The following is a 21781-nucleotide window of genomic DNA, read 5'->3' as shown; positions in this document are numbered from 1 at the left end:
ATTGCACAAAGAAAAAGCTTTAAATGTAGTAATTGTTAAATTTAGGCTTAGCTTAAAATGTCTAAGATTAAAAACTACAAAAGGGAGTACAGCAAGCCAAATGGTTTGAGTAAAATTCATTTAGAAAGCAGTATATGTATCAATACACATGAACATGATTATATACATATATGAAATTGCAATTTCATGGCATTCTACATAATTCAGTTAAGTACATTTTTGGCATTTAAACAAAGATCAAATCAAGCTTTAAGCTGATAGGAACATAATTTTTATTTTTGTTTTAAATATCAAAAAGGTAGCCAAACACAAAGGTAAGTACAGATCATAAAAGCCTCATTTAATATCGATTTTGAAAATTAAAATATTTTAACAAGGTGGCTATCCCACACTATAATGTAAATAAAATTTCTCAGGTTTCTACTCCAAATTAGTAACAACCTAAAAACTTTTCAAATCTATGAAAAAAAACCTACCTTGGCCAATTTAAATTGCCTGGGAAAGGATAAGAGGGGATTATTAATCAGAACCAGTTGCGCACAGGTGGAAAGTAGTTGCAGTCACTCCCAAATATAACCCTGCATAATATATATAAATCACAATGAAAATAAAAGTGCCTACATTATGGAACTGTGAAATTTTGTTAAAAAAATAATAAAAAAAATAAACTATTGGTATCATTGGAATAATGTAACACGTAAGGCTGGAAAATACTGAAACACAGTTAAGACTCAAAACACAAGTTTACTTTAAAAAAAAGAAAAAAAATGCCACAGAAATACAGAGCAAACAGTAAAGCCAGACATTGAGCAGGATGGCCTTTTAGACCACACACAAACACATCCTACCTACCTCTACCCCATCAGAAATTCTATTTGACATTAAAAAAAAAGGAGGGGAAAAGGTTATACCCAAGTATAAAAACTTCTTCCCAAATCTCAAGCCCCAATGAATTTAGTGGAGGATAATTTACCAACACTAACTTTATCTACCTGGTTCCTCCCATTAGCGATATAACCTCCATTTTTCTGTATGACATTTATCCCATCTGTATCCACTGAGCAAATCTAATCTCTTGGAATCAGAGTGTACACAGCATAAGAGATTACACTGGAGTTAACTGAAGGATCTACATTAACCAAAAGTTCTAAATTAACAACCAAGAATGTAGATCTCAAATTTTTATTCTCGATTTAGCATCTCATCATCAGTATTTGGCACTAGCTTGATAAAAGTCTAATCAGAATCTGTGGGCCGAGGCAGATGTAGTTAAACCATAACCCAATATTTGCAGTCTCTGATTTGATTTCAAACTTAAAAGGCAGATAAAGATAGCCACACATAAAAACATTTCAGAATTAGAGATAAAACATTAACAAGATATAAACATATCAGGTAAATTTACCTTGGCAAATGAAAATTCAGGTTGAGGGGGCTAAAACAATCATATCCATCTGACAATTAGCAAAAACAGGGGGGGCATTTTTCCACTCAAACTAGTTTAATTACAAGCATATGTCTTTCTACTACACTAAGATTTTCTATATCCATTTTTCCTAACCCTTAGAGCTTAATGAGAAATCATTTAGTCTATATAGAATTACAGCATATACATGGCCACAGTCTAAATAGGCTTATAATCAGAAATTATATCACAAAAAATCTAGCACTGTTACATCATTACTCTACAGAATTTCACTGGTGCTGGGATCCACCCTCACCAAAAGGCATGGCACTCACTGCCCAGGTGAACACGTAACACTGCACAGAGAGAAGCAGTAACAGCGAAGTCCACAGAACTCTTGTATTTATTTGTGTATGAGCATTTAGTTAATGCTCCAAATTAAAAACGGTGCAATAAAAGCAACTTTTAATAATATAAAGAGACAAGAAGCTGCAATGCCAGTGGCCACTCGGAGCTGCAAGTAGGGACAATAAGCAGTCTGCATGAGTGAGGCATGGACTAGGGGAGGAAATAGGAGGGACAAGAGGCACATTTCAAACAGACAGTGACACGAAACTGTTGTACTGCTGGATGTTTCGTTTGAGGATATCTGAGCATGGACCAAGGACACGTTCAAAACGAGGTCGGTCCAGCTTAACGCACTTCAAGGGCCCACGTGAAACCACAGTGGCAGCACGAGGACGATTCATCAGTAGTGCAATTTCACCTGGAAAAGGGAAAGGGACAGTGTAAGAGCAGGCCAACTCCCACAGAAACATTTCCCAAAAAAGTGCACTTCTGAGACAATAACAAAGGTTTGTTTCCCCAATTACTGCGTACAGGCCACACAACTGTACATTACAAAAAAACCCAAAAAACAACAACAAAAAAAAAATGAGTGGGGATTTAGCTCAGTGGTGCTGCTGCCTGCCCTGGTTCTGAGCACAAGGTCCTGAGTTCAATCCCCTGTACCAAAAAAAGGCATGAATTCTAATTGCCCAGACATTACACGGACACAAATCCCAGGGAGCATACAGTGATGCACCCTGACCCAGGTAAAACACAGCTTTATCCTTTAGGGCCACTGCTGCCTTTAGTTCAGTGGTGCCACCACCTGCCTCTAAAGTGCAAGGTCCTGAGTTCAATCCCCGGTACCAATAAAAACCTTTTCAAAGCCCGCTGTGGTACTGCACACCTGTAATTCCAGCATTTGGGAGTCTGAGGCAGGAGAACACAAATTCAGGGCCAGCCTGACCTACACAGAGTTCAAGGCCAGTCCAGACCACACAAAATTCTGTCTCAAAAAACAAATAAAGTATCAACTAATAGATAAGATAATAATGCAATTATTAACTGAATAGGGATCAAAATCTCAATACTATTTTCTGAGAGCCAAAAAAGCAATTAAAATGTAAAATTCAGAAATAAATATCACAAGTTTTCTTCTACATGTGGGATCTATAGAAAAAAAAGAGATGGCATGAAAGTAAAAGGGAGACTATTAGAGAAGAAGGGGACCAAGGAGAAGAGGGAAAGAGAGGGTGGACATGAGGTTATGCTCAAAGCACGGGAATGCAATGAAAACATCACACAATAAAATCCATTATTCTACTAATAAAAATAAAATTAAGAAAAGACAAAATTGGGCCAGGGATTTAGCTCAGTGGCTCTGCCACCTGCCATGCAAGCACAAGGTCCTGAGTTCAATCCCTTGAACCAAAAAAAAAAAAAAAAAAAAAAAAAAAAAAAAACAAAAACAAAAGACAAAATTATGAAACAGTACAATGCTTCACTGTGCAATAACTTAAAAAGTACAGAACGTATTTAATATGAAGTAACCTAACATACCAAAATAATCAGAAGGCCCCAATCTTCCCACTTCAACAAACTCTTCATTTTCTGAACGACGTTGCAGCACAGCAGCTGTCCCCTGTAAGAAAATCACCAGAAAGCTAAACAAATACTCTCTAACCCAAAGTGGCATTTTAAATATCCTGTGCAACTTGCAGAAAATGGAGGAGTGGGGGAAATCAGTGGCTATTCCAATATATCTGTGTTCACATGGTAAAAGAAACTGAAGTTATGTCTCCATATCAAGTTTGATTTCTATTTAACCAGCATCCCTTGCTTGCAAGCTTCTTATCAAGCTAAGGTACCTGCTAACCACACTTCGTTAGCAAACTACAGACCAAACTCAATTTTTGTCTGTTTTGTAAATAACGTGTTATTGTAATACCACATCCACTCATTTATGTTTCTATGGCTGCTTTTGCACTATGACAAGTTGAATTTGCTTTGAATTTGCTATTTGGATACACATGACAGGTTAGATTCTCTACTGCACACTTCCAAGAATTGTGAAGATATAAAACACAGTAACTTTCAGAATTAACCATCTTTGAGCCTGATTTATCATCAGATACCACAAACAGCTGCATTTTAACAAGGATGGTGCAGAATCATTAGTTTGTTATACTGCTGAGGTTTTCTTTTTGGCTTACATGATAAAGAGCAATTGTGTAATTCACTACTTGGATACTTGTGTCCAGCATCCTTCCAGAATTATGACTCAAATGCTTATAGCTGTCAGAAAAGCCAAATAAATGCATTTCAAAGTAAAAGATAATTTACAAGTAAACTGTCGAGATATTCTCAAAATTTAAAGCTGTAAATCAGAATTAGCTCTTTTTCCACTTATGGTATACAACTGTGTAAATAATCAAATGTCAAGTTCTTCACCTCTAATATAATGAAGAACTCATCCCCTGGTTCTCCCTGAACCACAATCTTCTGCCCATCTTCAAACTGGACCGGTTCCAATGCATCAGCTACTGTGAGACGCTCCCACTTGTCCAGTGACTCTAAAAGACAAGAATCCGAAGAATTTCTCTAGGTAACTTGGTGATGCCAAAAATTTTTAAACAAAGTATACAGAGATTCAACCAAATAGCCATTCCCCATCAATACTTTGGTAGTGTCTCTGACAAAACACAGCCAACATTCAACAGAATCCCCATTACTTGCAGATGACTCCTAGATACTTTAGCAGCCAGGTTAATTTATACCAACTGCACCCAACAGCAAAGGAGCAAGAAAACATGACCATTAAGATTGCCAGCAACACAAACTAAACCTACAATTGTACTGTCCAAAAATAATACTTTCACCACCCATATTTTTCCAAAGGTTCACACAAATAATTTACCCATTAAAATCCTCAGTTGAAATTATGAAATAAGAACAAGAAAATAATATTTGTTCCCAAAGGAACTGAGACACTGAGTAAATGTGACTATTTTAAAGGATAAATAAGGAAACAAAAAAAGGGAGGGGGGAAAAGTCAAATCACAGAATCAAAACAAAGGGCAAAACTGTTGGTCCTGGCGAGGAAAGGATACCAGGACAGACTCAGACGACGGCTCTGGAGGTCAGTGGCCACTGTGACACCAGGTTGAGCTCCTGCTTTGACACCCTGAGGTCATGTCCAAGTCACTAAGGGAGACAGGTAGAGCCTATCCCACCTTTACAACTTTTGGAATCTCAAGTTACTTTGAAATAAAAAGTTTCTGTATGAAAAGGGGGGGGGCAAATGATTATCACTTACTTATTCCTATCCCTCCCTCCTAAACCATAAATTCTAATGTTTCCCAGTCTACATAACAAAACACACAGAAGGGTCTCCAACTAACCTGCTTTATTATAAATTTCAATACGTCTGGCACGTTTGCAGACAGTGTCAGCAAATGATATCTAATCTTTCTACAGAGGAAATGCATTCCTGGAAATACTTTCCATCCAGAACCAATGAACTCAGTGACAGAACAAGAGATGGAAAATGTCCCAGCCAGACTAAGGGTCTGTCTGTAGTCAGAAAAGGAGGGCCCTTTTTATTTTTGGTGGTACTGGGGATCAAACTGGGGTCCCTGTGCTTGCAAATCAGGCAACGGAACCACTGAGTTAAATCCCTGACCCAGGAGGACCCTTTTAATACTTCTGTCTTTTTAGGAAGAATGAGCAGCAGTTATACTTTCACAAAGCTTTTCTCAAGTCCAGTTACAGGATTAACAAACTCAACCCACTCTACAATTACTTTTAACTTAGTCAAACTTTCAATACTGTTCAAAAACATTTCCACATGCTTTTCATTACTATTAGTAAAAATATAAATCAGTTCTCTTTTTAAGATAACAGGTTCTGCTGAGTATCATTAATACATTAGAGGTTCTCCATACAAACTTTCCAAAACTCACCTAAAATAGACACTTTGCTAAGGAACTCTTCATACATTTTTCGCTTTCTCAGCGTGCTTCCCTATAAATTTAAAAAAAAAAAATTATTATACAGTGTTGTGAAGTAAGTTTGAAATAAATTTTTTTTAAAAAGTAAAGCTGCTGCTGCTGCTTCTGGACTTGTGATTATTTTCCTTCATGCTGAAGACGATGAGCTCCTACTCAACATACAAAGTTCTTTGTTACGTGCTCCCAAGAGGAACACCAGATATCTTAAGTATACAGCACCACCAAGCAGTGAAATGCCAAATAAGCAAAAGGTCAGTTCTCCAAAACCACCGAGTAATACATGAGCAGCAGCTGGCAATACTCCCTACACAAAATGCTTCCCCAAAACCCCAACCACTCACATAGGGGAATAAAACTGCTGCCACTTACAGATTCAAAATAAGTGCCCCACTACCCCAAACACAACAAAGTTGTCTTATCTACAAAGTGTGTCAAATGTATCTGAGAGAAAAAAAGAAAGGGTGAAACATACTTTCCATTATAGTAAGACTTCCTTATATAGTAAAATGCCTTAGCACATCCTCCCTGCCAAAAATATACACACCTACATACATTATCTATGTGTATGTATACCTGTAACACCCATATGTACAGTCTGCACTCCGCATCCACAAATTCAATCAAATGCAGATTAAAAGTATAGAAAACAATTTTATCTGTACTCAACATGTACACTCATTGTGATGTTACTCTCTAAACAATATAGTACAACAACTATTTACTTAGCATTTACTTTGTATTAGATGTCAGTAAATAATCCAGAGATGATTTAAAGAATGAAGAAAAAGGAATCTTTCAACATTATTAGTGGAAAGGTAAACTAGTATAACTACTATGGAAATTCCACAAATAAACTAAAACTAGAAATTTGATTTGACCCAGATAGTCCCCTCTTAGGTATCACCTAAAACAAGTTAAATAAAGCATCACACTACTGTGACATATGCATACTTGTGTTTACAGCAGCACACTTCATAATAGCTAAATTGTGGAAGCAGCCTAAGGAAAATGTACTATTTACACACAATGCAATACACACTGCTCTGCCATAAAGAAAGGTAAACCTGAGTCATTTGTAGAAAATGGATGCATTCTGAGACCATGTTTGATGAAATTTTATAAATCAGACACACAAGCATAAATGTAGCATGGCTTCTTGTATGAGAAACCTAAATTATAAATAAAGAGCAAAATTTTAAAGAGAAGTAGATCTTTTCTCAAATGGAAGGGGATCCAGAGATGGATGGGAGGGGGAGGAAGAAGAGGGAAAAGGATGAAAAAACGGAATTAAGGTGTTATTTACACGTACCAATTCCACAAAAGGAAGGTAAACATTTTGTATTGCATGTACGTACTAGTAAAAAAAATTTTTTTAAGTATACAGAGAATGTGCACAGGCTATACGAAAACACTACACCACTTTATGTAAGGGACTTGATCATTTACGAATTTTAGCATATACACAAGGGCTTCAGAAATAAAGGAAGACTTATTAATTTATATATATCTTGAATACCAAAAATATTGAAGTACATCAGACTGCATATTTCCAAATGCCCAGATGGGTTCTGCAAAATTTAAGAAAACCATTCAGAAAGGCCAATGCCATTAGCTAAGACCGAAACATCCAAAACTAGAATGCCCTGATACTTTTATTATTTCAAAACCCTAGTAAAAGGGGACGTGGTATATGTATTACTGACAACCCATTTTCAGTTTAGAGATGCTAAGTACTTCTGAGTGATTTAAACTTTATGCACTTTAAAGTAGGCAATCTGTCAGGCAATCTGTGCTGGGTAAGATTAGGTGTGTGTATTAACATGCACCTATGGGCAAATTGGCAAGATTTCTAAAGAAATCTTTCTAAAGTAATCTGACCATTACATACACACATTTTGTTTCCTATGTTATTTCTGGCCAAACTTTTGCTCTAAAACATCATTGCCCCAAGTGACATAATGACTAATGCTAAACAGGGCTCAATGCAAAATATCCAATCATTAAAAATAAGGCACATTGTCATTTCAATTTTGTGATATTATTCAAACATTATGTACACAGATCAGAATCCTAAGTCACACTCCAAAAGCCCATGGTGTCTTACCATAAGGATTCTTCTATAGCTGTCTCGGTCGATACCCCATAGTTTCACATTTGTCTTTGCTTTGACAGTGGCTGCTCTAGGTGTTCCATAAATCAAAGCCAGTTCTCCAAAGCTCCCTCCTTCCCCAACACTGGTTGCCCATTCATTGTTCACATACACCTAAAATACAAAAGACATCAAAGAAGCATTTTTCTCTACATGTATACCAGAATGTGTTAAAAATTCTCAAACCTTTATGAAAGATCAGGCTCCTGAACTTATTTAAAAAAAAAAAAAAAAAGTATATATTGTGTTTTCAGAAAAAAGCAAGACAAAATAGTGAGTTCTGACAATGACTTAAATATGAAATTATCTGACATGAAAAAAGTACTCTGAAGAAGTGAAGGGAAAAAGGTCAGCTAAGGAGTAATACCAATGACCTATATTTACTGTACATTTACTGTGCTGAGCAGTGTACCAAGCATTTTACTTGAAACGGGTCACTGAATTTTGTAACAATCCTACCAGATCAGTGCTACTTTTGTTCCCATTTCACTGGTAAACAAGCCTTCCAGATGAAAGCTACACCGTTTCATAGCTAATTGCCAGGTACAGACGCTCCTTTACTGTATTTTGATCTTACTTCCCAGCATACAGTTACTTTACTACTCCGGCAAAAGCTGTACTTACAGAAATTATCTATAAGAAGTTTCTCAGTGTCATAAAAATACTTGGCAAAAGCTGCTGATGCAATCTGACATAAAAGAGCTGTAACAGCCCTTCAGAAACACTATACTTTTTGCTTCTTAGAAGCAATAAAAATCAAAACATAGACTTTTAAGATTATTAATAAATTTCTATTACTAAATCTTACATCCATCTCTCCTTGATCAATCACATAGAAGTTATCCCCTTCGTCACCTAAAAGAGAAAAAGACAAAAAACAGATCAAATTAATACAAATAAATTCATGGTGGTGCTATGACAGAAGAGCACATTAAGATAAACACAATCTCTAAGAAAAGAAATCCAGCAATACATTTTAAGTCACAGAACTGATCAACTTTATTCTCAGTAAGCTCATGTAAAGAGCACCTAAAAAAAAAGTTTAGAAGCTACTTGCACGTACAAAGTTAGTAACTCCTATGTCCTCTTTAACAAGAAATAATTCAAATAGTTAATAGCAAAATATCAGACAGTCACAAAATGGGAAAATATGTGGTTTATGAAGACCCATGAAAATGTCAAGAATAAGAGAAGATAATCTAAAAGGTTATATTCATGTCAATCTGTGTAGCAATAAAAAGTAAGAATCTGTAGGAGACACAAAATCTTACAAATAGATGGCCTACATAATAAAGAATATAGGTACTTCATTTCTTATTTTAAAAGTGGCTAATAACCAATATAAATATATGAGATCGATATTGTTCTGAAATTCCCTGTAACATTCAACTTAAAAGCAGGCATTTCCTTTAACAAGTATAAACAAAATTGTATCAGAAATGTTAATCCCTTAATGTATTTTAGTCCAAGAATTTTTAATTAAGAAAATCCAATAGTATTAACAGAAAGTAGAAGGATCAAAGAAGAAAACAAACTCCCTAGAAAACTAAAACAATCAATCCTCCACTCTCATCTGCTCTTCCATAACCACACTACATGTCACAGAAACAGCAGCCCTTACCTTGCTGAATAACCGTTTCTCCAGCAATAAAGGAGACTGGAAACATGGCATCAAAAATATCACTGCAAGAGACAGAAGGCCTAATCTTAGCTTTCACAAGTCTCTTCGGGAGAATTCCAGTATTAACCTAGAATTAAAGCTCCCAGTTTTTCAACTCAATTGTCATTTTTGGTGAACAACTAAGAGCCTCAAAACTTACAATAATGCTGACAATAGTTTGAGACCACACCCTAAATGAAAAACAGTATTTAAAAAAGAACCTGTTCTTACCTTCTTTCATTATCATCAAGATGTGAAAACAGCACATTTTTTTCAATGGCTTTGGCTAAAGCAGCCATTGTCTTATAATCTTTTGGTATGACCTAGAAGAGAATTGAAGGTCAAATGAAATTCCATATATCAAAAAACATTTCATGTTGGCAATGTACATTTCAATTAAATGTCAGGCCACAGTACAGTATTTTAAAAAGACTGTTTTGAGTTAAATATTTTCACTATAACACATTTAGACAATCGACTCACAAAGTACTCAACCAGTACTGACCTATCACTCCCTTTGCCTATAACCAGGCATGTGATTAAAGGCCAGTACTTGGTTCCCAGTTAACAACTAAACAAACCAAAAAATGACCAACCAGCATTATTATTCTGAGACAAAACTAAGTGGTTTCAATTTTGATTTTAAGGTGGTAGTGGGGACCAGGACCCTTGCACTAAGCTACATCCCCAGTCCTTTTTATTTTCTTTAGGGCATAACACTGGGTTATAACAACCTATCCCTTATTTTTCTACTGTAAATTTTTACTTTAGCTTAATAGTAACCTGCTGTGTGTCTCAGTAGCTGCACATGAGGGATACCGGAAGCAGTCTTTGCGTTACACACACTTGGTATGATTAACAGCAAGGTGTGTGCACATATGCAAGTGTCAAACCAGGATTTTTACCCACATAATGCTTGGATAAAAGGTTTTGCATATGTTTACCTAAGCAATTCAGGAAGTAAAACACACCCGACACCACTCTTCTGCTATGAAAACATGTATTTTAGAGGACAACCCACTTTCCGGTCCCACTTCTGTCTCTCTCAGACAGAAGCTTTCTTCCCCTCAATAAATTTTTCCTACTCTTAAAAAAAAAAAAAAAAATACATGTATTTTACCAGAATGGAATGTGGGTGTAACTCACAGTAGCTGCACCTGGGGAAAGCAAAAACCCATCTGTGTGTTCACCCACTTGGCAGACAAACAAGGTGTATACAGAACCTCCAAAGCAGTAACAGGTGAGTGTTACCCATGAAATGCCCACTGCTAAATTTCTGTGCATTTAGGATTTATATCAAAAAAAGTTTTCATTTGATTTTTCTGGTATAAGTAGCCCAATCCTATACAATGGCACATGAAAAACCAGATTCGCAAGTTTCAGAGGAGGCTCAAAATGAATCATCATATTACTCATGCATGGATGATGATGATGACGACTCTGACTTTGGCCATGTGAGCCAAAGTTCTTGGGACAGTGAAATGGAGCAAGAATCAACTGATATACATCCAGGACATGCAGACCCCCTTGACTCAGATAACAAAGAAAACAGTGATATGAATACCTATTTGACTAGTTGAAATAGTACAAAATGGTCATGCCACCAGATGGAATGATCCAATATTAGAACTAGGTCCAAAAATACAGTAGCGATCTTGGCAGGGATGAAACCTATAAGACAAAATGCCAGCCTTGCCATTTAATGCAAGATTGTTTGTAACAGGATACTGTGAAATACACAAATGCTGAAATACATGTAAAACTTTCTGTATGCACCAATAGCCATACTAAAAAATGTATCATGACCCCTTACTAGCTGAGCTGAAAGAATTCTTAGGTCTGCTTTACTTAGCAAGGCTTTCTTATGGTAATCACAGGAATGTAAAAGACTTATGGAAAAACAAGGGTGTGAGGGTTTGTAGCACACCAATGACACTGAAGAGATTTGGTTTCCTTCAGAATTGCCTGAGGTTTGATGACAATATCACCCAAGAAAACAAAAAGTGATGATCTAGCTGCTATCAGCTCAGGGTTTGAGAGATTTGTGGATAACTGTCAATCTACACACCACCTAAATACACAACTACTGATGGACACCTTGCAGCATTTCCGTGGTCATTGTAGCTTTAGGCAATATATGTTAAAAAAATCCTTTCAAAATATAGCATAAAAATGTATTCCTTTGTAGATGTGAAGACTTAATTATGATTTCAATTTAGAAATTTATCCTGGAACTCAACCACCAGGTCCTTTTTCACATAGTAATAAACCAAATGATGTCGTCGTGAACAGCCTTGTTGCTCCCATCTCCCAAACCAACTGGAATGTGGCAGTCAATAACTGGTTTATCGGTTTTCAACTGAAGCTCCATTTGCTAACAGAGAACAAAGTTGAACAGTTCAAAAACTACACACAGAACAAAGCAGAAATTCCAAATGAAATACTGCAATTTTGAAACAGAGAACTGTATAGTACAGTTGTTGGACTTCAGAAAGATGTAATATTGGCCTTATATATGGCAAAGAGAAACAAACTAGTACTGATATCAACACTGCACCATAATGGAAATTTTGATAGGGAAACCTTGAGGAAGCCTGAGATGCTTAACTTTCTACAGCAAGACCAAAGGCAGCTAGATGCTGTTGATGTTGGCCAACGGTTGTGTTTTACTCATTCCTCAACATGTGTGGCATATTCAGTGTGATAGTTTACAAAGAAGATAACAAGTGGAAAATACCAGAGAAATTTTATTAAAGGACTAGGACTGAAATTCATAAGAGATCATTTACAGCAGAGGAAAAACAAAATGTTTCTGCCCAGGGAACTACACAAAAAAATTGTGGAGCACAATGGTGAGCTGACAAGTAAACAGGCCAGCAGGTATCTCAAAGAGCTACTACAACAGCAGGAAAACCAAAATGATTATCAACTGTGCCCAACAAAAAGGAGAGAAAAAAAAAAACATATGTGCTATCAGTTTAAGTGATACTTGCATATGAAACAGGCAGTTTTCACGTGTGAAGATTGCCTTGGGTGTGACAGTTAAAGCAAAAGATTTCTGCGGTAGACTTTTGTTTGTATTTACATTGTAGTTCACACAGGCTTTTATTTCTGATGTTATGTTTTAGGTTTTGTAAGCAAGTAAACAGCTGATGTGAAAATGTTTATTCTAAATAAGCAATACATATTAAGAATACTTTATTTTACAGATATTTTATGTTCCTGTTAAGTACACACTAAGAACTTCCTGACAAAACTGCAAGATCAATGATATCAAGTATGTCCTACAAAAAGTCCAGAAAAGCAAAACGTTATGTGCTGTGTGACACATGTGTATGGAACATGTTATTATCACGTGTGAAGAGTGCAATAGCTGTGATAAATGAAAGTGCAGATTTATGTTTTCAGTAGAGTTTTGTAGAGAAGGTTTCTTTTGTTTTGTTTTTTTTGGTCCCGGGCGATGAAACTTGAGACCTTGTTCTTGTGAGGCAGGAGGCAGCACCAATGATCTAAATTCCTGCCCCTCCATTGGTATTTTCATTGTAGTTCATATAGGAATTTACTTGTTATTTTTTAGACTTTGTACAACAAAAAACAGTTGATATTGAGAATTTTTTTATAAACAATAAATATTATTCAATACTTTGATATTTTTTCCTATTAAGTACTTTTTTGGGGGGTACCAGCGATCGAACTTGGGTCCTTGCTCTTATAAGGCAGGCAGCAACACCACTAAACTAAATCCTCGGCCCTCTGTTAAGTACTTATTATTTAATGTACTAAAACTGACAAAATTAAAATAATAGAAATATTCTAAAGAATAAACATGGGTATTATACTCATACAAAAATGCGCCCTTATGACAAAATTGGCATTATGCCCCAAGGGTTAAAACAGGGTCTCACTAAGTTACCCAGCTGGTCTCAAACTTGGGATCCTCTGGCCTCAACCTCCCAAAGTGCTGAGACAAAAGGCAAGCACTACCATGCACAGCTAAAACTAAGTATTTTTTTAACTGCTATCTTTTTTTTTGTACTGTTAGTTTTACAAGCCACAAGGGCTTAGAATTCTAAGCCCCACTCCCCTGTCAAGGCTATTAGCATAACACAAAATGGCCAGCAGGCTCTGAGAAAGATCAGAGTAGGATGAATGACGATTGTATGATAAGAGATTAAAAGTCATACATGAATTGCTGCACAGAGTATCAAAAGCTGGCACTAGAATATAAGAGAAAAAGGAGTACTTCCTGCTTCTTCAACAGCAAAACAGCAGGAAATAAGAAACCACCAAAATGCAGCCACGTATTATACTGGTTTATAATCACTCTTAGTTATTTCCTCTGCTGTCATGCTATTATAGAAATCAATTCTCCAGTGTTCAATAACTACTTTTGTTTTTATTTAAAGTAGTACATGCACTCATCAAAGGAGACTAGATTGTCAAGTGGGTCCCAAAAACATTTCTCAAATGTTGAAATATCAAAACTACCTTTCTAACATATGATGCAGCATCTTCTTCCGTGTAGACTTCTGCACTGATAGCACCACGTCGCCGGCGACCCTTCACCACTGGGTTTGGAGGAGGAGGAGAGATTTCATCCTCTCTTGAGTCTGTACGGGTACCTGCTTTCTGCAGATTCTGAATCTGCTTTGCCTCCTCCTGAAAGAAATTACAGGTATAGAAAAGAAGATGCCTCAGAACCACCATGTGAGGTTGATATGCTTGTATTCCAATAACAATCCATCAAAAATCACTTCAAATCTCTTCACCTAGTGCCAACGTTAAGGAGAAAATGCTAACTCCAAACGGGAAAAAAACAGAAACATCTGAAAAGAAGATTATTGGCATGAGACTGTTTCTTCGACAATAACAGATTAGGTATTTTTAATAGTCAATGTAAGTCATTAGCACAAGGACACAGAACATAAATAAAAAATCAGATGTTCATTTTAATGATGCATTGACAGCAATGATTTATAATGCAAATAGCAATATATTGTAAAATAAAATCCTGAAAACTAAGGGTCTTTTCTAAGTAAGACACCCCCACACACAAAAGCACCTAATCCAAGAATAACAACTCAAGCAAAGTAAACTAATCCAGCAATGTCTAGATTACTGAATTACCTCATGAATTCAATGAGCATTTACTGAATTTGCCATGTCACAATCCTTGCTAAGCAATGAGAATATGAAAACAAAAGGTCCAGAGCCTACAGAATTCCCATTCTGGCCTGGATCCCAAATACTGAGAAAAAATGAAGTAAAGATAACCAATAATGAGAAGTGCTTTAGCAATCTTCCTCCAGCAAAGCTTTTTTTCTTTTTGGTACTGGGGATTGAACTCAGGAACTTGCGCTTGTATGAGGCAGGCGGCAGCACCACTGAGCTAAATCCCAGGCCCAGCAAAGCTTTATTATCAGAGCTCACATCTGAAGTTAAAGAGTAACTTGCTTTTTAAAAACTGTTCCTTATTGAACCAATTCAAATAAAAATTGAGATCAACTATTAAACATCCTTTTTTCTCAAATCTAAAGCCTTAAAAAGCAATTCTTCTCAGTAAAAAATAATTACGACTAAAGTAAAATGGAAAAAATAAGAACATGTATCTTCTACTTTTTCATTCATTTGCCCTATTATTCATTATTTTTCTAAACTACCTTTCAAATTTTAAGTGAACTTAGCATTTAAAATGATTAGAAAAAAGAGTGATAAATAAGAATTTGAGATGCCAGATTTTGGGGGAGAAGATGTTGTGGTATTGGAGTTTGAACCCAAGGCCTTCACACTGACCTCCTTCCCCTACCCTAAAGGTTTTTGGGTTTTTGTTTGTTTTATTTTGTTTTTAATTTCAAGACAGAGCCCCTAAATTGCCCAGAATGGGCAGGAACTTGCCATCCTTCTGATTCAGCCTCCCATGTGCATCACTACATCCAGCCCTCGGCTCTGCTTTGGGAATTCAAGATAAATACAAAACTTCCACTGTACATATTTGGCAAGCCTAGAAGGGTAACCATCAGAGGTATTAACAGTGTTCATTGCTATTAGAAGCACTGCCTGCTTTTTCCTTTTTTTCAGAGCAAAGAGCTGTGCTTATTTCTCTTTCTCTGTTTCCCCTCCCCCTTGCCATGCTGGAGTTAAATCTGCACTGAGTCACATCCCCAGCACCTTTTCTTTTTTTTTCAATTTTGGTAAGTGCCCAGACCTTGCAAATCCTCCAGCCTCCCAGAGTGCTGCAATTATAGTTGTGCACCACCACACCCAGCTCAATTAAGAAAAACCACAACAGAAAAAAATAACTTTAATAAATTTGTATATCTAATTGCAACTGTATTTACTACCTTTCCTCTGTTTTTTGTGGTACTGGGGATTGAACACAGAGTCTCTGCACTCAACTACAACCCCAAAACCTTTTTATTTTGAGATAGGGTCTAAGAAATTAAGCAAGCTGGGCTCAAACTTGCAATTCTCCGCCTCAGCCTTCCAAGGTTTACAGGCTACCATACTATGCCCAGTTTGTATTTATTTCTTGACTCAATAGCAATTCTGCTTCCAGAATTTACGCTAAAATATACACATATATAAAATAATATATCCACAAAAATATTTGTTCTATTAGTGTTATTAGTGAGATATTGGAAGGAACCAAACTGTGATCAGTAAGGATGACTAAATATAGTATAGCCATACAATGGAATGTCATACATGTGTTAGAATGAATAGGAAGCTTTTTATATGTCATTTTGTCTGTAAAGCCCATATAATATCCCCCCCCAACACTGGCTTCTTCCAATAAAGGCAATTTGGGTGGGAAGGAAACCTTCTACCGTTACACCTTTTTGTACCTGCAGAATTTTGAACCATGTATAAACACGTAACTTATATAAAGACATATTTTTTAGAAAACCACCTCATTCTCATCCCGGTCATTTCAAGAACTAGTAACATTTTCCTATTCTTTATTAACAGAACTATAAAACTCAAGTCTCCCCCAAATTTAAAGAGTACAAATAAAAACACATATTGTATCCCTTAAATCTGCCCTTGGTATTTCAAAAACTTTCATGAAAAAAATTTGCAAATATCATTTGGAAATGTATTTTACTTAACAGAATTTCTGATAATTCTGACGTAACCGAGCATTTTGATTTTAACACTGTTTCCTAAATCATGAGTCAATCTGAATATCACCTAATCTTGATGACTCAGCCATCACTGAGATGGATCATCAACTTCTATTCTAGTACCTACTATGATACATTTTCATATCCTTACTCCTGCTGCTATTATTCAGCTGTCAGTCTCCCTCTTCGGCTTTCACTTACTAAAACAAAACCTGCAGTCTACTTACAGGTTAATTATGCTTTTGACTCTTCTGTTATGTTCTGCGTTATATTCTGCATTATGTTTCTCTACTCTAAAGATCAAATTCTGTCCCTGCCACTTATTTATGTTTACACAGTATTCTTTCCCTCGTTACCCTTGCTTTTCTTCTTTAGGCAAGGTAAATTTCCCACCCCCATAACTTGTGGCTAGGCCCTACGACTTCCTTTGGCCACAGAATGTAAGTGGACCTGTCACAGCATTAAAGCTAGTGTGATCTGGCTCAGCCCCACCTCCACCCCCTTGAGCTTTTGTCCTTTCTCTGCCTTGAGAACAGACTGGCCTATACAGTGGCCCTGCCTTCCACTCAGCCCCAGAACACGATATGTGGAATGAAGACAACAAAATGGCCTGAGCCCAGAAAAGCTGCCTATGACCAAAAAATATAGTCTGGTGACTAAGAAATAAGCCACTGAAATTTGGAGGTTATACAATACTGTAGCAATAGCTGACTTACTCTACTGTAGGACCACAGCCAAGTTACATACTTCTTTTGGCTCTACCTACGCCTCTGTACAGTGGTGATAATCACCTACCTCACACATTTAAAATGAGTCTGCATGCATGTCAAGAGCTTCCCACAGCAGCTGGCACACAGGAGACGCTCAAAGGTGGCAGCTGTTATTATTCCTCTTATCTACCAGACAGGCAAGGTTCTAATAAATACATGCATAAATGGGCGCTCAAACTCCAGACAATGGTCTGAATTAAAATGCAGCGGCTTTCAACAGACAAAATGAGTTTTCTGTGAATTTCTTCTAAAGGATCCTGAAAAGTAATCCCCGGGTAAGGAGGAATGAGGCAGTAAGAATGTGACAGGATTTAGACATATATAATATATAAAAAATGGCCTGTTAAAAAGCTGAAAAATCTAGTCACATTAAAGTCCTCGTGTGTGTGTGTGTGTGTGTGTGTGTGTGTGTATTCACCTTAGCTAAAGGAGTGCATGCAAAAGGCACATTAAGCTGTAACTTTTACTCAGAGATTTTTAAAAAGGCCAACACATTAAATATAAAAATCTCATATGCAAAGAAACCAACCTAATAATCATTTCTTGCTTTCTACCTTGGTTAATCCTTAAACAGACCTGTGGTAAATACAGGCTTTGAAACTAGCAGCACCACACATTCAATACTCCCTATAAAAAGATACACACTTAATGTCTCACCAACTTAATCCCCTCATTTGATGGTTTCTATTGATGTCCAAAGAAGAAGGATCACCTTACAGTGACCTATTTCAGAACTAGATCTCCAGGAACGCACTTGATTTCAAAACAGGGAACACTCATGGCCTGGCTCCACAGTACTTCCACTATTTGGAAACTGCTTAAATAAAAGAAAGCCAGAATTTCTAAAAGGATTCCAACCCAGCAAGCAGATATTCATAAGACTGGTTAGCAACTGTTTTTTTCATTTTTCAATTACTCTAATCATGATATTAAATACCAATTTCAATAGTTTTCAGGGAAACAGAAAATACCTCCTCACTAGCAAACATTTTTCAAAATCTTAGTGTACAGATTCAATTACTAATAAATTAGATGGTAACAAATTGCCCAGACCACCATTTCTATTATACAACTAGATAATTAATGATCGTGTATCAAAGAAATATCCCTCAACTACTTCATGCTCATTGTATCTTTATTGTAGTGATTTACAAAAGCAAACCCTCATTTCTGAGGGAAGCAATCACTCTCCCTGATGCAAAATTGTCATCTTCCTTAGAAATGGACATCGCGCTGACATACACACAATGATGAAAAATAGGGGAACAAGCCCTTAACAAACCTACAGGGTAAAATTTGACAACCATCAATCTTGCATCTCCAGAACAAATTCATGTAGATATACTCTACAGTCTACAGTAAGAGACTTCACTAATTTCTGATGTATCAGTCACAAGCTAGAACCAACTGTTTAATTAGACCAGTTTCAAAAGGTAGAATAAGTTTAAGTTTGCTTGCTTTGTTGAAAACGAGCACTACTACTGTACTATTCCTCATCAGTTTTATAAAAGGTCTTATGTGCTTATTAAAACAGTTACAAGGAACATACCTGGAAACTCTTCACCAGCCAAAGTGAACTTAGCAGACAGACACATTTTCTGATAAATTCTACTGGTTCAGAATTTTTCAATTACAAATATTTTAACTGCATTTTTTTTCCTTTTCTGGAGACAGGGCCTTACTATGTAGCCCAGGCTGGCCTCAAACTTACAGCAATCCTCCTGCCTCAGCCTCCCAAGTGCTGGGACTACAGGCATTCACATCTGGCTTACCTGCATTTCTCATTTAAATTTTTTCCCAAATTCTTTGATCAGAAATCTTTTTCTTTCAAAAGGTGCAAATCAGCAACACTCCAAAGTATTAATTTTAACAACTGTCAGGGTCATCATATTATCTCCCCACGTTTATTATTACCTTCTCCAACCTCTCAAAGTATTCCCTAAGGAATGCCATGGGCCTCTCAGGTCGAGCAGTGCACAACTGCACAATAGAATCCTTGAGCAGTGCCTGGATGTTGTGCTTCTGGACATAGAGTTCACATTCCCGGAGACTGCGCTCCTCTTCACTGGCGGCAGTACTGCCAGACGCCATGGTTCTCTGCAAGAAAAAAACACACTTATGTGTGTGTTAAATATTTATAAAGCACAAACACTAATTTGGCCTCTGACTATCGGAAATTGTTTCCTTGCTAAATAGGACAGAGACTGCAGTAAAACAAAACTTGCATTCTTCCAAGTAAGTGCTTCATTTATTTCCTGTTGTAGGATCTGGGCTCTGTGGGAAAGAGAGAGGCAGTATCTTCAGCATAAAGCCACCATCCCTGCAGAGGCAGGCTGCTAAGGAGTCAGGCCCTTAAGGGAATTTTATTAAGATCTCTCTAGCAAAAGAAATCATGATGACGTGGGAAATGTGTAAATGGTAAACAGGACAGAGAATTCCAAGGGCACACAAGCTCTAAATGAAAGCAAGGCAGCACAATGAAAAACATCTGACGTTTTCCCTTAGACACTCCTATCCCATGGGAGTGTCCAACCGTCACACCACAAATCACTTGCAAAGGAACTGATTAACCAACTATTAGCATAAGCAAAATTTTTTTAAATCCAAAACTTCAGATGAGTTTTAAAAGCAAACTTTTATTTTGAAATCTTTTAGCAGATCCCAGCCCTAAGTGATATACTTACCTACTATGAGGGGAGTAAGGTGCGTGAAAGTTGAGGGGACCTTATCAAATGTTTAAAAATATCTTTACCAAGAAAATTGTGAAAACATTTTCATCTGGACAGGAAAATATTAAAATACATGTTTCAAACCTACGTGATGAGTCAATAAGCTACATTTAGTAGATCATAAAACTAGACTGAAATGAAGTAAATAAAAATATAACAATAAGCAGCTAAACTTACCCTAGAATTTAAAACTCAGTAATTTAACTGGGCCATTCGTACACTATTTTTCTTCCAATTCATACTTACTAAGAAATTAAGATTAAGATTAGAAGTGTTCCCCTCAACACTGTAACTAAATACAGTATTAATCAAGTTTCTTATAGTGCACACAAAACAACTCAGAAAAAACATAAATATCAGAATAAAGAGCTTTTCTAAATGCTACACTACTACTTTGTTTTGACAACTTTCACAGTAAGGGTCAATAACAAATAGATTAATTAACAGACCACGAGAAAATTTGTGGTCCGGGACAAGCCCATACATTAGAAGCCTTGGAAAAAGAGCCATGCTGCTACTTCAGGAATAAACACTTAAAATGTTTATTCTGCACTATCCACTTTTCCAGGACAGGTAAACAAGAAATGAAAAACCACTTCAAGTAGAATTACCTGCATTTCAAATAATACTGAAAGCCACCAAGAACAAAATGATAAATCAGGTTTTTTTTTATGCTTCAGAAACATCAATGCATGCCTTCAATTGATCAGATATTCTAAAATCATATCTTTGGTGGGCAATGATTGGTGGGTCTAAGGGATGAAAATGTTTTTTGTTTGAAACAAACTACTGTATTACAAAAAGCAAAAATATGACACCGGTAAAGACAGTACATGAACAAAATATGCTCCAAGATTAATGCCGTCACCATGTGAACCCATGAATGACCAAATTTCATGGCCTAAATATTTTTAATCAAAAATAACTGAACTGATTCTATATTTGCACTTAAAGAGCCCAACAATATCTTCCTTTCCCCAAAAAATTTAGCTAATTTAAAATCGTCACTGCAATTAAAGAAAACAAAAGAAGCAACTGTCAATACGTAGGTCCATTCTTAAGAAACCAGATTCTTTCGCAGTCAACTGTCATAAAATTTTGCTTAAAAAGAATTAATTTCAGGAAATATTTACAGCATCCCCTAAGCCTGCCTACTAACACTTCCTGAGGGTTATCTCGATGAAGTGGCGAGCTGCCTTCCCTCTGCTGAAAAAGGAGTCCTCAAATACGGTAGTGAGTGGGCTGGCACCACACAAGCACCGAGCCGGGAGGGTTAAAAGGCACCGCGTATATTTTCGAGAGGAAGGGTAGGAAAATGCCCTTAACTCAGGCTACAGTCAGGACTACAAATGCGGAACCCCGCCTTCTATGCTACTAGAAGCTTTGGCGATGAAGCCTCGGGGAAAATCGGGAAAGGAACGGAAGTTAAAGGGGAGGAAAGGAAATTGAGCCAGACGGAGAAAGCCGTGTGGGCGGGGGAGAGGGAGAATAACCCGGGGAAGAGAGGGAAAGTGACTGCTGGAAATGATCAGGAGACTTAGTGCAGACTGTAGCCGAGTACTGCAGCTGGCTCCCAACCTGAACCAGAATCTGGGGGGACACGACGG

At 36.8% G+C, this 21781-nt stretch overlaps 1 protein-coding gene across 2 annotated transcripts in view; it reads right to left on the bottom strand.

The window, feature by feature from the left end:
• Window positions 1-755: 755 nt before the first annotated feature.
• Prkar1a (protein kinase cAMP-dependent type I regulatory subunit alpha) overlaps window positions 756-21781 on the bottom strand; it is a 22339-nt gene continuing 1313 nt past the window's right edge. For both annotated transcript variants that reach the window (XM_010616839.2, XM_010616838.2), the window contains exons 2-11: window positions 19360-19542; window positions 14040-14210; window positions 9783-9874; window positions 9513-9574; window positions 8700-8746; window positions 7847-8005; window positions 5695-5755; window positions 4184-4305; window positions 3293-3374; window positions 756-2171 (exon numbers count right to left, since the gene is read on the bottom strand). In XM_010616839.2, the coding sequence (XP_010615141.1) occupies window positions 1999-2171; window positions 3293-3374; window positions 4184-4305; window positions 5695-5755; window positions 7847-8005; window positions 8700-8746; window positions 9513-9574; window positions 9783-9874; window positions 14040-14210; window positions 19360-19536 (1146 nt within the window). In that variant the 5' untranslated portion in view covers window positions 19537-19542 and the 3' untranslated portion in view covers window positions 756-1998. The remainder of the gene's footprint in view (window positions 2172-3292; window positions 3375-4183; window positions 4306-5694; window positions 5756-7846; window positions 8006-8699; window positions 8747-9512; window positions 9575-9782; window positions 9875-14039; window positions 14211-19359; window positions 19543-21781) is intronic.

Source organism: Fukomys damarensis, unplaced genomic scaffold (genome assembly GCF_012274545.1).
Source record: "Fukomys damarensis isolate Sample0158 unplaced genomic scaffold, DMR_v1.0_HiC HiC_scaffold_23, whole genome shotgun sequence".
NCBI lineage: Eukaryota > Metazoa > Chordata > Mammalia > Rodentia > Bathyergidae > Fukomys > Fukomys damarensis.
The sequence above is the reverse complement of the archived record's forward strand: the minus strand, read 5'-3'. Positions and strand labels throughout refer to the sequence as shown.